We start from the raw sequence: 25,360 nt of genomic DNA, 5'->3' as shown, positions 1-25,360 counted from the left end.
TCCGGTGGTGGCTTTTACTGTCTACAGCTAAAGTGGCACTGTCACGGTGCCCTTCCGGGGTGTGTGTGTGTGTGTCCGTAACAGGTCTGCCATTGTGGTCTGTGGAAGCATGTGCTACTCTCAGATCCAAGAAGTAGGTCCAGCAGGGCAATCATCATGATTCTAAGGTGCACCCCCCCTCAAAAAAGAGGGTCAGATGCTGATTGATCAAAAAGAACAACAGAGAGCCCCCCAAATTGGAACTTTACATTTTATTTCAAATTGTACCCAAGGATTGCTGCGTGATACAAGGTGCTTTACTGTCTCCAGTACGTGCTGCTCAGCAGAGATCGTGCCAGACATTTGGGGTCTATGGGAAAGGCATAGAGCTCCCCTGTCAATCAGGTAGCCTTACATGTGACATGAGACCGGCCAGAGACTGCTATCCAGGGCTTCTGGCCAAGCCCCATGGAGGCAGGAGCCCAGCTCAGCATTGTCTCCGCAGAAAGTGCAGGTTCACCTTCTTGCTGGGAACCAGGACAATGCGGGCCACAGACTTCACTTCCGTCATCTCAGGAGCCAGAGCCACCTCATACTGCTGTATCAGCTGGCAGGGAGAGAGGACAGGGCCACTGGAATCTTGAGCTCCAATTCCTATTCCCTCTGTGGACTTCTACCCTGGACCTCCCTGCCCCTCCTCTCCCTCAATCCCTTCATCTTACCTGAGCCACACAACCCTCTCCACATCCCTGCTCACCCTCGAGAGCAGCAATTTCATTTCCAGTTCTGCAATCCTTCGGCCCAGGCAGGACCGAACCCCGTAGCCAAAGGGCACGGAACCGAATGGGTGTTGGATCCTGGAGTTTTCAGTCCCTTTATTCCTCAGCCATCGGTCAGGCTGGAAGCTCTCAGGCTCAGAAAAGACACTGGGATCCCGGGATGCCACATAGTGGCAAAACACAAACTGGGTCTATGGAGGAAGAATGGCAGTGTGACCATCAGCAAGGGTAACAGGCACTCCTGGGCAACGGGGCACTCCAGGGCAACTCACATTCTTGGGGAAAAGGAAGCCATTGAGTTCAATGTCCTTTTCTGTGATGATTCGGGAGTTTGAGGGGACCACAGGGTAGAGGCTGTAGAGAAAAGAAAGTCTAGGCTCTGTTTCTAGATTGGGTGAAGGGTGTCCCACTTATCCCCGGCTTTCTGGCGCGAAGACTCTCTTCCCATATCACTCTTGTCCCTAGCCACTTCCCATTACTGTGTGATTATAATCCCCATATAGACCCTATGCACATGGAATCATGTCCTACCGCAGGGTCTCCTTAATGACAGCTTTGAGCAGGGGCATGTGGACAAAGTCCTTGTGCTTGGGCACCGTCCCAAAGGGCACCACGCCCACCACTTCCTTGTGCAAGGCCTCCTGGATCTCTGGGTTCTTGGAAAGGTGATACAGGGCCCAGGTCAGTGTGTTGGATGTCTAGGAGATAGAATGGGAGAGAAAGATGAAGGAAGGGAGCAATTTCTAGGGGAGAGGCTAGATAAGTGGGGGGAGGGTCTGTGAGAGGCTATAAGAAAGCTGCCTTGCCACCAAGATGGCAAGAAAAAGAGATGAGGGTTCCTGGGGATCTCTGTGCTAAGCATGAATCCACAGGTTGAATAAAGACCAATATGGAGGAAGGTTGTATTTCAGCTACAGATGGAATGATAACAAGGAGAGATTATGCAACCAAAAAATGCTAGAAATGAGCGCCCTAGGTACAGAGGGTGCTTGTGGACAAGTCTCCAATTCCCCATCTAAACTGCAGCAAGAGAATTGGAATCCTGTGGGATGGAATCTCCCAACTGTCATAGACAGATGACAGACAGACAGACATAGACACAGACACAAAGACACAGAGAGTGACACAAAGAAAAAGACCCAGGGGCCCAGACACTGATGGAATTCCCCTGACAAAAAGGCCAGAGTGAGTGTCGGGAGGTGGGGTGGGACCAGTACAGGATAAAATCAGGGAGTCCCTGGCTTCCCTGTCAGCCTTCCTAAGTACCGTGTCCACGCCAGCCAGGAGCAGCTCAGGAAAGGTGCCGATAGCCTCCTGAGGACTGAGCAATTCATTGGTCAACAGGAAGTGCAGGTAGCCGGATACCTGGACGCCATCTGGCCCAGCTGCCTGTAGCTGGGCTTCTACCTCCTTAACTTTCTGATCAATCAGCTTCTTCCCTTCAGGGGTCATGGAGAACAGAGAGTGAGTTTAAACCATCTTAAAGGCAGGGAGTGTGAAGGCAGTTATGGGAGAAGCCAGCTTCCTTCCCTGGCCCCAGATTGGGACAGCTCACCAAAGGAAAAAATGTTATCCCAGCCATTCACGTATCGCTTCCAAAAGGGCAAAAAAGGACGAGTCCACTTGGGAAGGAAAGTGACATAGACTGAGTTCTGGAACATGAGCCCAACAGATCTGATGAAGGTGGCAGTGTCCTCGGGGATGGTGGGCTCCAGGCAGCCGATCCTTTTCTCAAACAGAACGTAGCAGATGGCTGAGAAGTACAGAGGCTGTCACAGCAGGCAGAGCTAGGGGCCTGAGAATCCAAGGTTCTCATTAACGCCCATTCCTGCCCCCAGCCTCTCCCAGCAAGGGTACCTTCCAAGGCAAAGTTGTAGAGGAGGTGAGCAATGTCTGTCACCTGGTCCCCGGATGCACTCTCTGCCCGCACCCGGTCCAGTTGGGTTATAAAGTCACCAATCACCTCATTGAAAGCATCTGTGTAGAGTGCAGCCTCGGCGGGCTTCAGCAGCCGCTGGTTCAAAGCCTGACGAAGGTGGTACCACTGCTCTCCTTGTCTGGGGAGTGCCGAGAACAGCACAGGTGAGCATGGGATTTGAATACATGCTATCTCCCACCTGCCCCCAAGGTCCCCAGAGAGTTGTGGAAATCTCAGACTTCTGGAATTTAGAATGAGGCCATCACCGACTATAACTGACATGATCTCAGAACCACAGAACTGCCTAGCGTGGCTGCATACCCCTGTGATCCCACCATGAAGCTGAAGCTGGGAGGATCAGGAGTTTGAGAGAACCCTTTACTAAAAAAACTGTTTTTGAGTGCTGCCTGGACTTCATGAGACCCTGTCCAGGGTGAGTGGATTTTTAAGAAGGAAGACAGCATGGACCACAAAACCTCAGAGCCCCACCACAGCACTGTGTGCATGGGTAAGATGACCTGGAACCAGATGACCTAGGGTCAAATCATAGGTCTAGCCAAGGCTGGCGGTACATACCCGAATTCCCTAGGTATTGGCTGAGCTATCCTAAGTGGGAGACCCACCTGGACTCCAGAACAATATCCTATCTCCAAACAAAAACAAACGAACAAAAATCACAGGTTTACTGAGGACTGACTGGGCGACCTCAGGAAAGGCTCAACAGCCATGTGCTTGGGTTTTACCTCTGTCTGCGAAGGATGACCCAAAGCCTGCCATAAAAGGGTTGTTTGAGTACCCAGATGAGTGCTTGGCACATGGTGTTTAGTAAGCATCTTTGAACTATGTAACTCCGGAATCTTCTGTATGTGAAATGATAAGAGCTACACCCAGGCCTTCTGTGAGGAGGTTGAGGAATAAAACGGGAGCAAGTTGGGGTTCCCCTGCTACTAGGGTTCTAAGCACCCATGCAGTTCTTAGTTCGGGGCGTGGGGAAAGGAGACCCACAAAACCCAAGTGAAGACCCCCAGCTGTGCGTGCTTGCACACTTCCGGCAAAGTGAGTGTGAAGACCGAGTTAACAGCACTGACAGCTTAGAAGAGCAGAACGGAACTGAGGGGGACACTTAGCACTTCAGTACTGAGAACTGGAAATTGCATTTTATAACAACAATTACTATTAATTAGCCAGGCATACTTGTACATACTTGTAATCCCAGAACTCAAGTGGCTGAGGCAGGAGAATCAAGATCTCTGAGGTCAGCTGAATAATGAGTTTAAAACTAGCCCGGACTACATGAGATCTTGTCTCAAACAAAGAAGCAAACAAACCAAAACCAATACTACTATCAAAATTTTAGACAATTAGGTTTTTTGTTTGTTTGTTTATTATGCAGTGTACCACCTTCATGCACGTTTGCAGGCCAGAAGAGGGCACAAGATCCCATTACAGATGGTTGTGAGCCACCATGTGGCTGCTGGGAACTGAACTCAGGACCTTTGGAAGGGCAGTCAGTGCTCTTAACCTCTGAGCCATCTCTCCAGCCCAACAATTAGGTTTTAAAAAGGAAAAAAAAATGGTTTGGAGAGATGGCTCAGAGGCTCAGAGCACTGGCTGTTCTTGCAGAGGTTTACTTCCCAGCACCCCCATGTTGGCTCACAACCACCGGTAACTCCAGTTCCAGGGGATCTACTGGCATCTGCGAGCAATGCATGACCCCCGTACACAGATGCACATGAAGGCAAAATACCCACACACAGAGAATTTTTTTAAATCTTAAAAATATAAAGAAATTTAAAATTTTGAAATAAGCCTCAACCCTACCTCCCAGGAACTTTGTTTGTGTTTGAGGAAGGCCGTCCCTAAAATAAACTAAGAGTGTTTAATGACAATCAAAGCAGACCCATGGGGTTGTTGAGGCTCTTTCAAGCTCAACATGCAGACCCTTAACAAAGGCCCAGTCAGAAGCAATTCCCTGCGGGGAGCGCTGCTTTGTAAAATAAGATTCTAAAGACAGATGTGCTAAAACAAGGCAGGAGAAACAAGCAGCATAGCTTTGAAAAATAACTTTTATTTATCGATTATTTGGTGTTTGTTTATTTGTTTGAGACAAGGTCTCACGTAGCCCAGGCTGCCCTTGAATTCATGATCCTCCTGCCTCCACTTCCTCAGTACTGGATTGGAGACGTGAGCTACTCACCTAGCACAAAGTCACCTTTAAATGACACACATAGAAAACTGGCTTTGGGGTAAGAGGCAGGACTAGACCCCCAGAGGGTCCTATCATGTTCAACTGAGTTGCCAGGGCAGATCCAGGCGGCCTCTCTCTAGTCCACAGGGTCAGGGAGGCTAAAGAGATCTTAAACATTATTCTCTAGTTTCAGGATTTGGAACAAAGATCCCAAGAATTATTATCTTAGTTAGGAAACTGTTCACCTGGGAAGGAGACAGAAACAAGAAAGGAAACCCCAGAGACTAAACCTGTAGACATCAGAGGTAGCTACAGTGAGCCTATGACCAGGTCATTTTCTTTCTGAAGTATCGAGGCTTATATAATCCAGACTCTAGTTTGCTATTGGCTAGGGGTATCACCTCTGACATGTGATGTAAAACCTCTTTTGACTTCGTTCCTTTGTCTGTAAAGTGTAAAGTAATACTATCCACTCCTGGGCTTGCTGAAATGGTCAAACGAGACCCTTGCTGTACAGAGGCCAGCCTGGTGTCTGGCATTGTCCAAATGCATGGGTACAACCAATGTGGGAGCTATACCAAAGCATGATGGGAAAAGCCACTCACTATTTTTGGAGTTCCACTGACACAGTTAAGAGACATCTGAACATACCTAATTACAACCAATAATAGGCGTATCAACCGATAATCCCATCGCCCACCTCTATGAGCTCCTAAGTAAATAACACTCCATCCTTCAAGTGTCTCTGCTAGAATAATCATAACCTTTCTAGGCACAACTGAAATCCCTGTCTATCTTCATGAATGTGGGATGCATCCATGAAGTTATAGCCCATGATTTGTGTGGAATACAATACACTCTGAGACATATTTCATGAAATTAAATGGAGCTCTCCCAACCAAATGATAATAATACTTTCTCAACTACATATTGATGTATGTTCAACTATAATGCAGAAAAATGGATCCAAAGCCAGGCCTAGTGGCTAAATGGATGCAGCCTGTCATCTCAAGATATTCCTGACAATTCCCTGATAGACACCCTGCTTCAAAACTTAAAAGTTACACAGGGACTGGGGTGTAGCTCAGTGGTTGAACAAGTGTCTAGCAGGTGGGGCCTCAGGTCCAATCCCTACTACCACAAACAAATCTGAAAAGGCCTTGCTGGTGTTTTTAGTTCAAACACCCTCTAGCACAGATCTGAAACACAAAAACAAGAAAAAGGAAATGATTTGCTTGTCCAAAATAGCACGAAGTATTGGGAGAACACGCAGTGGCTGGTCCCTGGATTTCAACCCGCCCCAAGGGCTACTTTCTAGGCAAGCGGCAGGCTCAGGGGATGCAGGAAGGCCCTGCTCTGCCCTGCATCTGATTGGCTCCTTGTGCCTACTCTCTTTCCTTCTGGTCCTCTGTGGCCAGGCCCCAGCCGCTTTAAGCCCCGGCTCACGTGACGAAGATGCCATATTTGAGGCCCTTGTAGTCCCGGTGATCCTTCCACTGCTCCATGCGGTCTCGTATGGGGAACTTGCCCTCCTGGCGCATCACTTGTTCCAAGAGCGGGGCGCTGGCCAGATTCACATGGGTCTGAGTCCCAAAGGAGGTTGTCCACATCGGACCATACTTGACCGTGTTCAGCGCCTGTGGGTGTTAACCAAAGTGGAATAACTGGAGTCCAGTCGGGATGGCATTTCTGGAAGGAGAAATGGAGTGGGAGAGGGTCTAACGGCCACATCAGAACCAGTGGGCGGTACAAACGTGCCCTGCGCACAAGGAAAGGCAGAGCGGTGGCCAGTGGTTCTGCAGACAGAGACAGAAAAAGAACAAGACTATTGATGCCAATGTTGCCTGTAAGGGGTGGGAGGATCTGAGGCCTAGGGAGGAGTATGGATGTGTGGGAAACTGAGGGTGGGGGCTGGTGCACGTTATGTGCAGACAGCTGTTTTAGGGAAACTGTGTAAGCCTAAAGTTCCTTCTTAGCATTTAACTCTACCGTAGCAAAAAAGTACAATGACATATTACGTATGAAAACGGCATAATAAAACCCATCACTCTGCATAGCAATGTAGACAATAAGATAAATAAGGCCAGGGCGACGGCTCAGTGGATAAGGTGCTCGCCATCAAACCGTGACCTGAGTTTGAAGGTCAGTACCCACATAGTAGGAGAGAACTAATTTCTGCATGTTGTCCTCTGACCTATAAACACACACACAAACACACACACTGAAATATGTGCACACACACACACACACATATATATACCACACCATGCACACACATATATGCACATATACAACAAATAAATACAGAAAAAAAACTTTAAATTTTTAGATAAATAGAAAAATGTTTAAAGTTAAAGAAATAAATCTACTGTAGCTTCCGGTTTCATTGAGTTGAAAATAAATGTAATTACCAAGAGAAAGGTAAAAAAAACACAATTAGGAATTCTAAGAAAAGCATAACTTGAGTTGAGACATTCAGGGTCAAATATGAAGTAGGCTGTATTTGTTTGTTGGTTGTTTGGGGTTTTTTGTTTTGTTTTGTTTTTTGGTAACAACAACAAAAGTAATGAGTGCTTATCTAATTCCTAAGTCTTTTCTAAGGCCAGGGGTGTAGCTCCAGGGTGGGGATGGTGCCTAGCGCGCACAAGACCCTGCACACAGATGGCTGCATCCTAAACTTTCTAAGGCACTTGCTAACTGGTACTCTTAGGATCTGGGAAACTGGCTTCGCTAAGGGCTAGGAGCATCCAGTGGCGGGAAGCTTGCTGACCTTGCACAAAGCCCTGGCTGCTGCAATATATTGACAGTTACTGAAAAGGAGAGAGAAAAGAAGATGGGGCGGGGAGGGCTCCTCAAAGGAACCTACAGGTGTGAAGCAGAATTTACTAGCTGAGTTACACTCACATACTGAAAGAGAATAAAACCCTGGGGTTTTCAAGTCACTTCCTCTTTCCCAATTGTTGCTGGAGACAAGAGAGCTGAGTCAGCTCTGCTACAGAACTCACTACAGCTCAGATTTACAGACAAGAGACTCACTTCTGAGGTTCCAAAAGGAAACACCACTTGACCTGTAAAAATGTCAGTCTTCCTGGTTGTCTTCAGATCACTACAATATAATTGCTCCCATTCCAGTGGTCCAGAACCCACCCTGAGTTAACAAGGCTGCCCACTTCTCAGAAGCCAGTCTTGACAAGACCCCCACATCCATCTGTTCACATGTCCACCTCCCAGGGACACGGTCGTGGTGGGTGTGATAGGATCCTGAACTGTTCAAGCACAGCGACTACTCCTATTTCCCCTTAGGAAAGTCAGAGTGTACACGCCTGGCTGGTGGGAGTCTCACATGGCTTGTCTCTATTTTGGAGGACGATTATTGATATTTATAAAAATCACCATAACTTCACAAGTGGAGTACAGGATAGTCACAGAATGGAATACGATATCAACTAAAAAAGCACAAAGTGGCCCTCCTGTACTAACACAGAAAGAAACCCAGAGTAGGGAGTCAAAAAAGAATGTAGAGCTTCTGCCTAAGAAAACAGGGCTGGAGCTGGGGAGATGGCTCAATGCTTAAAGCCCTTGCAAGAGCAGCAGAGTTTGGGTTCCCACACACCACATAATGCAGCCCACCTGGTTCTGGCCTTGGAAGGTGAACAAAGGGGATCTCTGAAGCAAGCTGAGTGAGTGGGAGAGTTCTTGCCTAGCACACAGAGGACCAGAGTATAGTCCCTAGGGGTCAGGGGAGAGGACAAGGACACAGACCACTAAAAGTGGAGCTAGATGTGTGCCACTTGGGAGGCAGAGGCAAGAAGACCAGCCTAGCCCACATAACAAAAAAGAAAAAAAAAACTTGATGTAACATTTTTATTACAATGTAAACAGTCGTAGAGAGTGTCTGCAGTGACAATGGTGCTTTGTGGAGACATTTACTTTCTTCTTTATACTGTGACTAATTTTCCAAATTTTCTACCACAATCTTGGAGTCAGGAAAAATTACTTTAAAAAGACTTAGTATGGGGACTGAAGAGGTGACTCAATGGGAAGAGCCATCTCTTCAGAGGACCCAGGATGGATTTTTAGCACCCACATGGTGACTCACAGTTGCCTGTAAGTCCAGTTACAGGGGAGCTGACACCCTCTTGCAGCCTTCACAGGCACCAGGCATGCACACGTTGCACAGACATGCATGTAGGCAAGACGCACATACACATAAAATAATAACCATTTTGAAAAGAAAGACTAGACAAATAGCCACTGAGCTGGCCACAAGTGCCTTCCCTGCAACCCATAGCTTCTGAGGTTTCCTGGCTCTCAGGGCAGGGGTTTCAGTTTCTTCCTTTTTCCTTTAGACTTCTCTCCTTCAGCTTACTAGGTGGCACTTAGCAAGGACCTCCTTATGTAAGGACTTATTTTAGAAAGACATCAGGATACTTGCTGAGAGACGTGTGCTGCCCCATGGGCCGAACATTAGGAGGTAACCCGAGCCAGCTGGCCGGTTCCAGAGCCCTCACAGAGTGCTGCCTCAGAGTGGCCTTGCTGAGCTAACGTGTCATTAGGATGAATGAGAGAACCAGCCCTCACTTGGTGGAGCTCCCGAGACGGAGAGTGAGGAGCTCATCAGCATTCACCTGTGGAACAGGAAGCTCCTGTCCCATCCTGGACACAAGCGAATGGCAGTAAACACTGCAGAGAACACCTGAGCACAGTCCACATCCCAGTGTGCCAGACAGACAGCTGAGAAGTGAATTATATATGTTACAAAACTACCTCCTAATTATTTTGTAGATGTCTTTTTATTGTTGTTGTTTTGTTTTTTTTTTTTTAAAAAAAAAAAGAGCCAGCGGTGGTGGCTCACACCTTGAATCCCAGCACTAGGAAGGCAGAAGCAGGTGGATCTCTGTGAGTTCGAGGTCAGCCTGGTCTAAAGGGCAGCTAGGGCAGTTAACACAGAGAAACCTGCCTTGAAAAACCAAAAAAAAGGGGGGGGGGTCTGTCCTCTGACCTACACATGTGCTTTCACTTATACATGTACACACACACACACCCTAAATCAAAGTTACAATATTTTATCATTTTTATGCCCAGTAAGAACGATAGCTTAAAAACTTCAACAAACAAAAGAAATGAACAGGAAATTAGCACTGATAAAGGACAAATTGAAACCCTCACATGTTGCTAGGAGACAAAACAAAGAGATACTTGCTGTGAAAAAGTTTGACATGGAATAATATGTGACCCAGCAATTCCAGTCCTGTGTAGACAAGAAATGAAAACATCTCCACACAGACTTGTCCACAATGTTTACAGAAACTTAACAGCAAATGGTAGGCCAGCCTAGATATCCACCAATAGATAGAGAAACAGATAACCAAGCTATAGACACACAATAGGGTATTGTTCGGTCATAAAACAAAGTACTGACTCAAGCCATAACTTGGATAAATCTTTTTTTGTTTTGTTTTGCTTTGTTTTTGAGACAGGGTTTCTCTGTGTAGATCTGGCTGTCCTGGCACTAGCTCTGTAGACCAGGCTGGACTAGAACTCACAGAGATAGATCTGTCTGCCTCTCTGACTCTGCCTCTCTGCCTCTGCCTCTCGAGTGCTGGGATTAAAGGCATGCACCACCACCTACCTCCTGGTTTAACTTGAACAAATCTTAAGAACCTACGATAAGAAAAGAAGACAGATACAAAACAAAAGGTCACATGTGGTTCATCCTCTCCCTGTCCCCATTAGAACTCTTTTATCCAAACACTGAGTGCATAAAAATGGTGGTCAGGGACTGGAGAGATGGCTCAGAGGTTAAGAGCACTGGCTGCTCTTCCAGAGGTCCTGAGTTCAAGACCCAGCAACCACATGGTAGCTCACAACCATCTATGAGATCTGGTCCCTCTTCTGCAGGTGTACATGCAGGAAGAACACTGTATACATAATAAATAAAATCTTTTTAAAAAGATTTTTTAAAAATGGTGGTCAGGGATACCTGCAGTCCCAATATTCCAGAGGCTAAGGCAGGGGGATTGCAAAATAGAGACCAACCTAGGCTACATATAGTCTTCTTCTGAATTTGAAATTTTCTATTACTGTATTACTCTATTTCACCACTAGAAGCAAAAGATCATACGTATGTGTTTGTTTACATGTGTCACTTTCATGTACATATTAAATGTATCTACATACATGACAAATCTTCTAATAGCTTCTTTTCAGCTAAAAGTTTATAGTTGAGAGAACATATAAACTAACAGTGTTGAATTAAATCAAATGCCTTGTGTTCACATAAAAAAATAACCTTTCAATAAACAAGTTAGCCTAAATTGGTTGCTAAACTAAAAATGAAAATGTCTTCAGAGTCATTAGCGTACTTCCGTGTCCCAGCTGGAAGGTCATGTTTATCTCTGCTAGATGTTTTACAGTGTCAGGGCTTGACCCAAAGTCATAAAACTATAATTCCAGCCTAGAACAAAATGATCTCTGCTGTAACTCTTTGATAAACAAGACTAATACTGTTGGCAGGAGGAAAGCACACACCAAAGCTGGCAGCACAAAATACAGGGTAGGCACGCAACTTTCTTGTGCTGGTTATTTTAGATCACAGAAGTCTACCTGTGACCTAAGAGTAAATAGGCAAATGAAAGCTTAATACCCTGTTTCCTGCATCCTGTGTAGCAAGTTAACTTCTTCGGCAAGGAAATAGCATCTCTCAGTTCAGTTTTCGTAACTGTAAAACTTTAAGACAATTCTGAGGACAATTCTGAGCCCTCTCGGTCTCAGCAGCAGTGCTCTTCCCTCCCGGGGAACCAAGGACCTAACAACTATACATGCACATACTGAAATGTTGGGAACTTTCCATCTCCCTGAGTCCTTGTGAATGTTCTCCAACTAGAACTCAGTTTTTGAATAGGGGCAAGATAGCCCTTAGGTGTTGACTCAGTTCCTGGTGTTTTGACTCAGTCCCTGGGAAAGGGGCAAAGTGACCCTCAGATGTTCCCTCTTACCTCATCTGATCTGGCAACCACTCTCCAGCCAATTATTGGTAATCGCCCCTTTTGCATAAGCCAATCATAATAGTTAAAGAACAACCCCCAGACACCTCCCTTGTTTCTGTGGCTTTTTCCTTTAAAAGTAACCTGTACCAGCTATTTGAGGTCTTTCTGGCCTCTCGAATGCTGAAAGACCCTATCATGACAGAATTGCTAAAATCCTCACGCTTTTACATCAACTGTGGTGTGAGAGATGGTCTCTTGGGGTGACTCCTCCTCAGTGATTGGACTCTAGGGTCCAACAATAATGAATCTAGACATAACAGCTTAAATCAATTACATAAACATATAAACTTCTCACACACCTTAAGAGGTCCTAAAATCACATTAAAGCAGGTAACAGGTATAAAACATCTAAGTTTAAAACTGGAAGAAAAAAAAAGATTGGTGGTGATGGTACACACCTTTAATTCCAGCACTCAGGAGGCAGAAACAGGTGGATCTCTGTGAGTTCAAGGCCAGCCTCATCTACTGAGTGAGTTCCAGGACAACCAGGACAGCCAGGCTACACAAAGAAACCCGGTTTTCAAAGCAATAACAAAACAAACAAAACAAAAAACCCTGAAAACAGTCATAGAGATTCATGTATTTTTGGCTTCTTAAGTTTTATAGAAAAGATCATGTGTTTGGATTCATGTTTTTCTGGGAATTGGTAACACGGAAAATTCCAGTCCTGGTTGGTATCTTCCTGGATTTTCACTCAAAAGGTACTAGGACTCCACCAAGCTAATTACCATAGATAATTTTATATGCAAAGAATAAAACTGAAATGTATTTTGATTAGAATGTAAGGTATGAAAAATATTCTCTCAATAAGGAAAAGAGTAATCTTGTCTAAATTTTGAGATGACGAGGGTATTGGTGAATGAGCCTAAAGCTTTGGGGATGCTGGCTGGCTAAGTGCCCAGGTCACTGGGTTATATTCACAGCCCTGACACCGTTTTCTTCTTTCTACTTAAGATACCCTTTAGTTTGAACATGTTGCCACACGTCTATGTCCCCAGCACTTGAGGCAGAGGCAGGTGAATCTCTGTGAGTTTGAAGCCAGCCCAGTCTGCACAGTAGGTTCCAAGTTAGCCAGGGCTACATCATGAGACCCTGTCTCAAAAATAAAAAAAGAAAAGAAAAGAAAAAGAAAGAGATATATAGATACTCTTATAGCCAGGAGAAAGAGGAGAGAGAGATGGGGAGAAAGAGAGAGAAGAAGAAGGAGGAGGAGGAGGAGGATAGAGAAGAGAGGGGTGGGGAGGAAAGAGGAAACGATTGTTGATTTTTCAAACTCTCTAGAAAAAGAAAAAAGAAAAATGCTTGCCCATGGGGATACCACACAGCCTAGGCCACACAGGGCCTGGTAAGCCAGGCACAGGCTTCATTCCTGCTTTTTTTTTTCTTTAGACAGAATCTCACTAGAGAGCCCTGAGTGGTCTGGAATATGCTATGTAGACTACACCTCCCAAGTTCTGGGGCTAAGGTATAGGCTGGTTTTATGCAGTAGTGGGCACTGAGCCCAGTAGGACCTCACTACCCAACTGCATATGTTCTTCTCTCCAATGAAGGGGCTGGAGAGACAGCTTGGCAGTTAAAAGCACCGGCTCCTCCTCCAGAGGACCCAGGTTCTATTCCCAGAATCCACAAGATGGTTTACCACTGTCTGTAGCTCAGAGTGCAGGAATCCATGCTAGTTCTATCCTAGGCCACAGAGGCAAGAGACTGTAGTGCCCAAAGCAAGGAGACACAGCAACAATCTGTGATAGACACTCAACTCCTTTTCATGCCATGCCTACACTCTGGGAACCAAAACTATGAGAATCTGGAAATAGCAAAGACAAGTGTGAATGGTTAGCTCTGCTTGCTGAATGGGACCAAGCCCAGAAGACGACGACGATGAAGTCCGGGGAAGTGGCAAACCCTAAAATGGTTCTCATGTAGTCCATATGGCAGATGTGATGGTTTAAGATGGTAGAAGGGATGTAGGGAAGAAGTCACTGAGCCACTTTGAGACAAACACAGGACACATGTAGACCAAACACTGAACAATGGGAGAAGAGCAACACCCCTGTTTTAGAGGATGCTGGGAGTCAGTCCTGGTAGATCAGGGAGGGGTCATAGAAGAGACTATGATCTCTCTTTCAGTGCCTGTCCATACTGCATCTAATCTGGGTTTCTATCATGTCTTAGTTAGGGTTTCTATAGCTGTGAAGAGACACCATGGCCATAGCAACCCTTATAAAGGAAAACATTTAATTGAGGTGGCAGCTTACAGTTCAAAGGTTCAGTCCATAATCACCACGGTGGGGATCATAGCTGCATGTAGGCAGACATGGTGCTGGCTGTATCTTGATCAGAAGACAACAGGAAGTAGACTGTCTCACTGGGCAGGATCTTGAGCATATATGAGACCTCAAAGCTCACCCTCACAGCCACACGCTTTCTCCAACAAGGCCATACCTACTCCAGCAAAGCCACACCTCCTAATAGTGCCACTCCCTGTGAATTTATGGGGGCCAATTACAGTCAAACTACCACATAACCACCAATTTCTAACTTGACAAATGGCCAATGAAGAATCTGTATTCTAGAACTCATAGAAACTCCCCAACAGCCAGACTTCAGAAAGGCTTCGCCTCCATGAAAGACAACAGGACACGATCGATTTTCTGATTTGACTTCTTCTATCTCACTCTCCTGTTGACCTCTTTAGCTATTTGGGTTTTTTTGTTTGTTTGTTTGTTTGTTTTTTGTCCCAGCTTGTTTGTTGTTGAGACAGGGTCTCTCTATATAGTCCTGGCTGTCCTGGAACTCTCTATGTACTCCAGGCTGGTGTCAAACACACAGACATCCACCTGCCTCTAACTCCCAAGTGCTGGGATTAAAGGTAGACATCACCATACACAGCCTTGTCAAAGCTTCTTTGAAGGTTGGCAGCCAGTTAGGGCCAGTTGAGCAGATGCATGGGATTGGCAACAGCTCTAGTTTATTCCAGAAAGAAAGTGCTCAAATATATCTTCTAGACAGGCTTGACTAACCTTCACAGGATCATGGTTGTGTACACTGTAGTCAGATGTTGCCTAAAACAAACAGAGCGGATTTGGCACAAACCCTTATTAGTAAAATTAACCAAGTCTTCTGAGAAGAGTGACCTGTTTCAGAACTTTTTTTAGTCGTTCTGGTTAAAAGGCCAAGGGCAGATTTAAGGGAATGACCTCCAACCTGCCAGCTTTGTAAATATCTATGCTAACAACACCTTGAACCTCAGACTATGAATTTTTAATGAACTCTCTGACCCTTCAGGAAGAGGACAGAATCAGAAGCCTGGCTGGAGCTACCTCAAGGCAACTTTTTGATTGGTCCTATTTCACTAGATTCTGAAGTGTCCTGAGACTTCTTGCCCTATTCCTTTTAGGAAACAGGTTCAAACCTAGGCACAGTGGCGCATGCCTTTAGTCCCAGCACTGGGGGAGCAAAAGCAGGTGGCTCTCTGTAAGTTCAAGACCAGCCTGGTCTACAGAGTGAGTTCCAGGACAGATAGGACTACACAGGGGAGCCCTGTCTCGGAAAACAAAAGGATGGCTGTAGGGGCCGAATTACACAGGCCAATTTTTTTACACGGTCAGACGGTCAGAGAATTTTGAGTTACCTACAAGGCGCAATCTGTACCTGCCACACAGAACAAGGTAGTTGCCTGGCTTTTGATAGTTAAAAACAACCCTACGCCGTCCTAAACAAGTGGCCAGGATATGCTAATGTCGTTTTGCTCCTTCTATTGTAAATTAGGAGGCTGCCTGGAAAAGAGGTGTTTTTTAATCTGTGTGACAAAACAGGCATGGACAAAACGTGACCTAAGTTATTTTTTGTTACCTAAAAAAATAATGTTAAAGAAAACTTTGAGTTACCCCCCACTTAGTTTACCTTACTATAAAAGCTGTTTAAAAAGTAAGTGCGGGTGATTTTTTTTCAGCTTGTAAATTATCTCTAAAACTCCCTGTCCATACTGTTGTGTAAAATGTGCCTCCTTTATTCCCACACCTCCGCTCTGGCACGAGAAATGTTTTCTGTCAGGGCTGGTCCCCAACAGATGATGACAATGAGGAGGAGGAGGGGAAGGGGGAGGGAAGGAGAAAGAGGAAAGAAAGGAAGCAAGCATGTGCAGAACAGAATGTCCTGGAAGGAAGGGACTTCTCAGGCTGGAGGGTATCCTGCAACTCACATTGAGCTATGATTGCCTGTGTTTGGGGGTTGGGTGGGTGGGGCAAGGATGTAGGGGGTCGGCATCTTGGACTTATTCTCTTTTTACACTATAACAAACTCTCTAAACCTAAAAGTATCTCTTTGTGGTTTTACTAAAGGGAGGACTGTTGGAGCAGTGGATCCCAGAGGTGCATAGCAGCTAGCCTGCATATTCAGAGCGGAAAGCCTAGGGTCCCGGAGGTGGTGCTAAATTATAAGTACAGTGCCTAGAAGGCACTAATTTGATTCCCTGTGAAGAAACGAGGGGGGGGGGGGCTGCTGAAGAACACTGTTTCTCTCAAAGGTGACAACTACGTGAGCCAATGAGTCAAAAAAAAAAAAAGGCGTGGTAAATGACTAAACAACATGGTATGTGATTATCCTAGTGAATGGTTTCTGGGCTGGAGTGAGCATGAATGGGGCTCTGGGCTTGATCCCCAGCACTGCACGAAGGAAGGAGGGAGGGGAAAAGAAAGGAAGGGAAGGAGATAGGAAAAGGTCACTGAACTCTAAAAAATAATAAGAATAAAAAAAGTACTAGGGCCCTGTTTGGTTTAGTGATGGGTCCCTTAAGGAGCTCGGCAAAGCATATATACTGCTCACACCAGCCAGCAGCCCTAACAACCAAAGTATACTCACCAAGCCAACGCCTATTTTGCCTTGTCAACTACCCAGGCCTTGAGAGCTGATAGTTACCGATAAACAAGAGTAAACAGGCACAGGTTGCTCTTTTGCCTAATCTGATTGGCAAATGTCAGAAAGAGGGCTCACTCTGGGTCACAGGCTTGGGAGTGCGGATGGGACCGCCTGTCTTATTGCTGTCAGAGTGCCCCTCAGAGACGCAGAATCCACATCTCCAAGTAACCGGAGGTGTTAACCAATTAACAGCATTCCAGCCTCCCCTGGTTCTGGATCTGGGCTTGGAGGAGCCTCCCACCACATCAAACCAAGCAAGCGGGGGAGGGGGGGACGGACAGGGGGGGGGACATGGACGGAGGGACGGGGGGGGGGGGGGGGGACGGGGGACGGGGAAGGCGGGGGGGGGGGGGCGCTACCCTGACGCAGGATAAGAGGCAAGGTGTGCAGTTTACTTATGAAGATGTTCATGTTGGAAACTAAACCAAGGAACATGCAGACCAAGCGCCACTATAATCCCAGCACGGAGGCTGAGGCAGGGATCGCCTGGGCTCGGGAGTTAAGGATCAGCCTGGGCAATACCGTGAGACCCACGTCGGTAATCCCAGTACTTCAGCCAGGAGTAAGGCAGGGGGATTTTGAGTTACATAGTGGATCTGAGGCCAGGCGAACTGGATACCCTACCTGGAAAACAAAACAGGACAGAAAACAACAGCAGTTGTATTCACTACAACTGTTTGGCTACATACGATTTATTATCCAGTGGATGGTCATTTCACATGTTTCTATTATATTTCTTTATCATCACTAATTTTCAGGGCTGGGGATGACATCCAGAGCCTAGCGCATGCTAGGAGATCGATCACAGAGTTGTGCCACAAGCCCTACAAAAAGACATTTTTGTGCAAGTGTGCCGCGATTGCTTCGCAGTCTGAAGAACGTCCATTCTTGTGTCAGAAGACAGAGTTGTCACAGACTCCAGAGACTCGGGCCAGATGTCCTAATAGGAAATTCCCCTGATTTTGCAACCCTGAGAAACAATGAGATACGAAGACGTGAGAGCAACAGAGGATCTGAGGAGCGTGACTCAAGGCTTTGCAGGTCGCACGCTGAGGAAGCTGCGAGCGCTGCTTAGCCCCGCCCCCAACTCCTACAGCAGCCCTGCTTGGAGCCTGATAGAAAGCTTGGCAGAACAACACAGACAGCATTGTTGGTAAGCTCCAGCATTCTAGAGCAAAAGTGAGGACAAGGAGTGAATGACCCGAGGCAGAGGCTGAACCTGGGGACATCAGACCCCAGCGCTCAGAATTTAGGGGATGGAGGTAGACACAGGCCAGCCCTTCAATTTACAACCCTATCTTTCAGCCATGTAAACAGTTCACAAAATGACACACACATGCAGGGGTGACGGGGGCCACGGGGAGTATCTCAAACCAGGGAATGTTGAACAAGAGATACAGACTAGACGACATCTCGTCATGCCCAAGATCAGTATTTTTTTTAAATATTTATTTATTATGTATACAATGTTCTGTCTGTGTGTATGCCTGCAGGCCAGAAGAAGGCACCAGACCTCATTACAGATGGTTGTGAGCCACCATGTGGTTGCTGGGAATTGAACTCAGGACCTTTGGAAGAGCAGGCAATGCTCTTAACCGCTGAGCCATCTCTCCAGCCCCAAGATCAGTATTTTTAGAAGGTAAAAATTTAATAGAGGGGCTGGAGCAATGGCTCGGCAATTAAGAGCTCTGACTGCTCTTCCAGAGGAACTGGGTTCTATTCCCAGCACCCACAACAATCTGGAACGCCTGTCCTAGGGGATCCACTGCCAGCTTCTGACCTCCTGGACACATGGTGCCCAGGCATACATTCATACATTTTATTTTATATAAATAAAATAAAAATAAATCCTCAAAATATTTTAATAGAAACTTATTGTATATTTGGGGCTGGAGATATAAATCAGTAGTTAAGAGCACTTATTACATGAGCAGAAGACTGGGGTTCAAGGCCCAGTTTTTTTTTTTTTTTTTTTTTTTTGGTTGTTTGAGACAGGGTTTCTCCGTAGCTTTGGAGCCTGTCCTAGAACTAGCTCTTTTAGACCAGGCTGACCTTGAACTCACAGAAATCAGAAATCTGCCTGCCTCTGCTGCCTCCCAAGTGCTGGGATTAAAGATATATGCCACCATCTCCTGGCTTAAAATAAATATTTTTAAAAGGAAATTTAAATGCAAATTTAACATATGTTCACATTGCATTTTTTCCAAGATGTTTGGTATTACTTTTTATTAGAAAGAAAAAATTGTAGGCCTCAGGCTATATATAGTTCAGTGGTACAAAGACAAAGAGGCTTCCAATTTTTATTTTATTTTATGTATACCATATGTGGTATAGGCATGTTGGGGGGGGGGCTAGAGGAAGCCATAGGGTTCCCTGTTCTATATTCTCCACTTTACTTCCCTGAAACAGGGTTTCTCACCAAGTCTGATGTTCCCCATTCCAGCTAGGCTGACTGGCTAGTGAGCTCCTTGGATCCACCTATCTCTGCCCAACCCAATTCTGAAGTAACTTAAATTAAATGCTCAGCTTCTTCTGCTTCTTCTTCTTCTTCTTCTTTTTCTTTTTCTTCCTCCTCCTCCTCTTCTTCCTCCTCCTCCTCCTCCTCCTCTTCTTCTTCTTTCTCTCTCTCTCTCTCTCTCTCTCTCTCTCTCTCTCTCTCTCTCTCTCTCTCTTTCTCTCTCTCATGAGTGTTTGGGCTTAGACCTCAGATCTTCAGCTCGTTCAGCAAGTACTCTTAACCACTAAGCCATCTTCCCAGCCCCGGGTTTTTTTCTCTCTTTCTTTTTGGCAGAACCCAGGGCCTTGAGCATGCTATCTTCAGCTTCTCGGGTGGCTGCTACATGCCTCTGCTTGCCCTGTTTCTCTGAGGTCCCTTGTTTTCTGACATCCAAGATTGTAGCAGGAACTGTGCTCAACCAGCTGCCCCCAATGCCCAGCCAGCTTCCCTTTTGTGTGACAATCTCCTGGTTTGAGTAAGAGAGCCCCCAAGTCTGGCTTTAGGGATGAGGCTTCTCGGGGCTGTGCCTGCCCAGGAAAGAACAATTAAGTTACACCAAGGCTTTCAGCCAACTTCTGCCACACAGCAGAACCAAGACACCCAAAGGAAAACAAAATGATGACTTTTATGAGTCTTGATATAGAAAGAGTTTAGAGGACCAGGCTAGAAAACGTCTGTACGGCTGTAAATAGAGCGTCCTAGGCAGTTGTGGTGAAAGTTCAGGAGATTAAGAGCTACGTCTTCTTAGAGACTAGCTAAGCAGTCATGAGCAGAATTTTTTAAAGAATGAACACGGGTTTAGAGAAGGCCAAATTTAAGATGATAACCTGGGGTATTTGAAAGAAATTTCTAAGCAATATACAGAAGGAGTTATTTGGGTAAACCACACGCAGTAAGATTCAGGAGCAGTGGCAATGACCTAATGGTAGAATTTATCATTAAGACAGTGTTTGCGGGTGGGATGGGGGTGGGGGAGGTGGAGGGAGCAGGAGGAGGGGAGAAGGGGAGGGAGTGGGAAATGGATTTGGCATGAAAATGAGAAAAGATACCTTTTTGGTTTGGGTTTGTTGGTTTGTTTTTCCTTTTTATTTTAAAAAAAAGAGCTCATACATGCTCTTTGGGCTGATGAGAGAGGGGGAGTTGATTGGGGGAGGGGGAGGGATATGGGAGGCGGTGGCAGGGAAGAGACAGAAATCTTTAATAAATAAATAAAAAGAGCTCATACAGCTCAAACAATGGAGAGAAGGGCTGGAGTGACGGCTCAGTGGTTAAGAGCATTGCCTGCTCTTCCAAAGGTCCTGGGTTCAATTCCCAGCAACCACATGGTGGCTCACAACCATCTGTAATGAGGTCTGGTGCCCTCTTCTGGCCTTCAGGCATACATGCAGAAAGAATATTGTATACATAATAAATAAATAAATATTTTAAAAAATGGAGAGAGAGGAAAAAAGACTGTTTCTCTGGGCTGCAGAAAGTCCAGGTTTCATTTCCTAGCACTTCTTAAGGGTGTGTGTACTTGAGGGGGCGGGGTGACGGTGAAAATGTGGAAACGGAAGCTAAACGTAAAGAGTGAAAGGAGACGTGGCAACGGGCGGCTGAAGTACTACTTGCTGAGATTAGCACTCAAGAGCCAAGGCACCCAGAGAGAGGCCCAAGGCACCCCACAAATTATTCAGGCTGTCCCACTCACTTCAGATCCAGAGGTTCTGGGGTAGAACGCTGCTAGGTGGAACCTGGAGGCCGCTTTGCACGGCCACCTCCCTAGACCTCAGCTCGTCCGTTCTGCGTGCAACCACCCAGCTGCTGTTCGCGATGCACACAGCACAGTAGCTATGGGACCACAGTGGTTCAGAGAGATTAAAGACAAAAGGAGGAGCAAGGAGAAGGAGGGAGAAGAGGATGGAAAGGAGGAGGGAGAGGAGGAGAAAGAAACCTTCTGGGACCTGGCCCAGTGGGTTAGAACCCTTGCTGCAAAGCCTGGTGACCTGAGTTCTATCCCCGGAACTCACATAGTAGGACAGAGTCAGACACGTGTCATGTCATGCTAAAGGAGATAAATGTTTTAAAAAAAAAAAAAAAAAACAGAAACCAAGCCTAGGAAGCCAGGCAGGAGTTTTGCAGAGGGGCACGGCCGCCACAGAGTCCTCCTTCAAAGGCCAAGGAGAGCCATACCTAGGACTCCAGAAGGGTAGAGTGCAGCAAGCAAGGCTGCTGGAGATCCAAAGGGGCGTCCCAACCCAGCATGCAAAGCATGCAGGGTTTGGGGCTTTACGGCATGTCTACACTGAAGGGTTTCACTTTTACAGGACTCCAAGACCTCTCTCTCTGGCCAGTTTCCCCTTCTCTCAGTCTCCTCATTGTCTTGGACATAGGTCACTTTGTAACTTTACTGGGGAAAAGAAGAAAGGGGTTTGTCTTGAGTAGCAGATCAGACCCTAAACTTTTTTTTGTTTGTTTTTTTGTTTTTCGAGACAGCATTTCTCTGTAGCTTTGGAGCCTGTCCTGGAACTACCTCTTGTAGACCAGGCTGGTCTCGAACTCACAGAGATTCGCCTGCCTCTGCCCCCCAAGTGCTGGGATTAAAGGCGTGCGCCACCACCGCCTGGCCGGACCCTAAACTTTTGACTTGGTGCTCAAACAAGACTTTTGGGACTACTGGCACAAATGAATGCATTTTGCCTTGTGATATTGAAATTGGGAGTGGTGTGGTATGGAATGCTATGGTTTGGATATGGTCTTCCTCAAAGATGTGTGTTGGGAAAAAATCTACCTCAAGACCCAGTAACACCGCTTTTGGGTACATATCCAAAGGATGCTCAATCGTACCACAAGGGCATGTGCTCAACTATGTTCATAGCAGCATTGTTTGTCATAGCCAGAACCTGGAAACAACCTAAATGCCTCTCGACCGAAGAATGGATAAGGAAAATGTGGCACATTTACACAATGGTGTACTACACATCAGAAAAAAATAATGACATTTTGAAATTTGCGGGCAAATGGATGGATCTAGAAAACATCATATTGAGTGAGGTAATCCAGACCCAGAAAGACAAATATCATATGTCCTCATTCATAAGTGGCTTTTAGACATAAAGCAAAGAAAAACCAGCCAACAATCCACAACCCCATAGAACCTAGACAACAAAGAGGACCCTAAGAGAGACTTACATGGATCTACATAGGAAGGAGAAAAAGACAAAGTCTCCTGAGTAAATTGCGAGCATGGAGGTCATGGGAGAGGGTAGAAGGGGAGGGGAGGAAGAGAGGGGAGTGGAGAAAAATATATAGCCCAATAAAAACAATTTAACAAAGGAAATAAAAGGAAGGTGTCAGAGGAAAACAAAAAAGAAAAAGAAAAGCAAGGCTGGTCTCTTCCTATACTCTCGCCTCCTTTCTTACTGTATGACCTCTCTCTTGTACATCACAAGCAAGCGCCTGTCATGTGATGTCACTCATCAGGATGCATATAGTAACAAGACTTTCATCAGAGGCTAAACAGAACCACCTGTTTGGACTTTCAGTTTCCAAAGTTGGGAACAAAATATACTTTTTTCTTTACGACTTGTTCATTTTTCAGCATTGTGTTAGAATTAAACAAAACAGACAAAGGCTTGGGAGCGCACCCAAAGGACACCCAACTATGGGAGTTTTCCATCTCAGCAGAGACAGTTTGACGAGGAACCAATTCTAACAGACACAAAGCAAGTTGTAGAGACACAGCCTTCCTCGGTACTGCTGTCACTGGGTTTTACGGATGTACAACACTCGTGTTATCACACCAGCCACAAGCACATGCAGCAAAGATTGATTATATTTCTCATGGGACAGCTCAGATCCACACCATCACTGTTTAGAGTTTTCCTAAAACTGCAGCCCTCAGCCGGGCGATGGTGGCACGTGCCTTTAATCTCAGCACTGGGGAAGCAGAGACAGTTGGATCTCTGTGAGTTCAAGGCCAGCCTGGTCTACCAAGTGAGTTCCAGGACAGGCTCCAAAGCTATAGAGAAACCCCGTCTTGAAAACAAAACAAACAAATAAAAACTGCAGCCCTCTGGACTCTTTAAAAGACCATTCACGGGGCTAGAGGGAAGGCACACCAGGTCAGTTCCTTTGCTGCTCTTCCACAGGACCTGAGACTCATCCCCAGTAACTATAAACTAGCTACCTGTAACCCCAATTCCAAGGGATCCTCTTCTGCCAACAGACAGACACACTCAAAAACACATACACAGAAATAAAAATAATTCTTAAAGTAAGTCTTTAATATATATATTTTTTTTAAAAAAATATATATATATGGCATTGTCCTGGCTGGTCTTGTGTGTCAACTTGACACAAGCTAGAGTCATCAGAGAGCAAGGAGCCTCAGTTGAAGAAATGCCTCCATGAGACCCAGCTGTAAGGAATTTTCTCATTTAGGAGGAAGGGAGGACCCAGCCCATGATAGGTGGGGCCATTCTCAAGAAAGCAGGCTGAGCAAGCCAGGGCATGCAAGCCAGTAAGCAGCATCTTCCATGGCCTCTGTATCAGCTCCTGCTTCTGGGATCCGCCCTGGTTGAGTTCTTGTTCTGACTTCCTTTGGTGATGAACAGCAATGTGGAAGTGTAAGCCAAATAAACCCTTTCCTCCCCAACTTGTGTTTTGGTCATGGTGTTTCATTGCAGCAATAAAAACCTTAACCAAGACAGGCATGAGGGTGCACACACATAATTCCAGCTCTCAGGAGGCTGAGGCAGAAGAGTTATAGCCAACCTAAGTTATCTAAGGAAACACTGTCTTAACAAAACAAAAACGAACAAAACTCCATTAATTCAAGGTGCAGCTCCCTCAGTCTTCTGTAAAGCCAGCTAGAATTACTTCCTGTGCAAATCCCTCTGAGAAAGCTTCAGTCCCCAGCCCAGAGGCATTCCCCAGGCGTCTCAATTTCTAGAAGCTGAAATCAATCGAGAACTTTTCAGCCCTTTTGTTTCTTGGTTTAGAGGTGTGCAGGGAATGGTTTATTCTCATCACCGCCCCCCCCTTCCCTCCCCTCTCCCCTGGATTAGCTATGTAGACTGGCAGGCCTTGAATTTATAGCGATTTAGAGCCATTCTCGCCCAACACAACCCCTTCCTCTCCCAACTTGTGTCTGTCAAACCGCTAGCGACACTCATTGCTTGTTTTAGATCAAAGGGTTCTGTCTGCACCTTGCACACCCTTCCAGTTTTTGGCAGGAGCCTCAGACTCTGGCGACCTAAGTTCCCACTTCTCTCCCACATCCAGTTTCTCTATCTCGGTACCAGCCCCAGGTGGCTATGCCGCTGCCAGGTTACCTGGAGTTCATGCAAACGCAGGATATAGCCTCGGAGGAATAGCTGAGATAAAAAGCGTAGCGCTCCGGGTCCGGGAAGCTCCTCCAGACTGCGCAGCCGCCGCGGGTCCTGACCTCCTCCAGGACCCTCCACAGTCTCTGCCCGGAGAGCTGCCGGGATTGCAGCCTTGGCTCTGGCCCCCTGTGGACAGAGGCCACGGCCCACCACACGCGTGCCCAGGAGCGCCCACCTCAGCCTTGTGCAGCTCAATGCAGCCATGGATCGTGCCTGCGAAGCCAAGAGTTTGGATCCAGAGACTGGGTACCCCAACCAGAGGCAGAATCCTAGGCTCTTGGGACCGGGCGGCTTTAAAGGCAAAGGTGACCCGGGAGCCGGTCGATAGAAGGTCAGTCAGTTCTTTTCATAACCCTTTCCAATCAGGAACTATCGAAAGCATAAGTGCCAGAAGTTGACAGTGTTACCCAGCGAGAAGACCAGAGCTCTCTGGCATTAGCAGCTTCCTCCTCCACGGATTCCTAGGAACTTGGTTGGCTTTTAACTGAGCTGGAGCACAGAGGTCAACTTCCAAGACCCTCAGGCCCCACCCAGCAAGACCCGCCTTTGCTTGGCCCGCAAAGGACCCTCTCTGGTGCCCCTCACTTTTCCAGATGGCCCTGTACCGCACTGCTGTTCCCCGGAGGCTGAGGCTGTGTGTAGAGCTGAGCGAGCTAAAGCTGGC

The 25,360-nt window shown here is 46.4% G+C and overlaps 1 protein-coding gene across 1 annotated transcript; it reads right to left on the bottom strand.

Moving 5' to 3' along the window:
• Nucleotides 1-236: 236 nt before the first annotated feature.
• Cyp27a1 (cytochrome P450 family 27 subfamily A member 1) lies at nt 237-25,360 on the bottom strand. The gene is made up of 9 exons (XM_075951138.1): nt 24,643-25,360; nt 6,311-6,501; nt 2,616-2,815; nt 2,314-2,511; nt 2,025-2,197; nt 1,290-1,456; nt 1,031-1,112; nt 737-949; nt 237-586 (listed from the first exon to the last, which is right to left on the bottom strand). The coding sequence occupies exons 1-9, from the start codon at nt 24,898-24,900 to the stop codon at nt 467-469; spliced, it is 1,602 nt and encodes a 533-aa protein (XP_075807253.1). The 5' UTR covers nt 24,901-25,360; the 3' UTR covers nt 237-466.

This window comes from Microtus pennsylvanicus, chromosome 17, assembly GCF_037038515.1.
Source record: "Microtus pennsylvanicus isolate mMicPen1 chromosome 17, mMicPen1.hap1, whole genome shotgun sequence".
In the NCBI taxonomy this organism is placed as follows: domain Eukaryota; kingdom Metazoa; phylum Chordata; class Mammalia; order Rodentia; family Cricetidae; genus Microtus; species Microtus pennsylvanicus.
The sequence above is the reverse complement of the archived record's forward strand: the minus strand, read 5'-3'. Positions and strand labels throughout refer to the sequence as shown.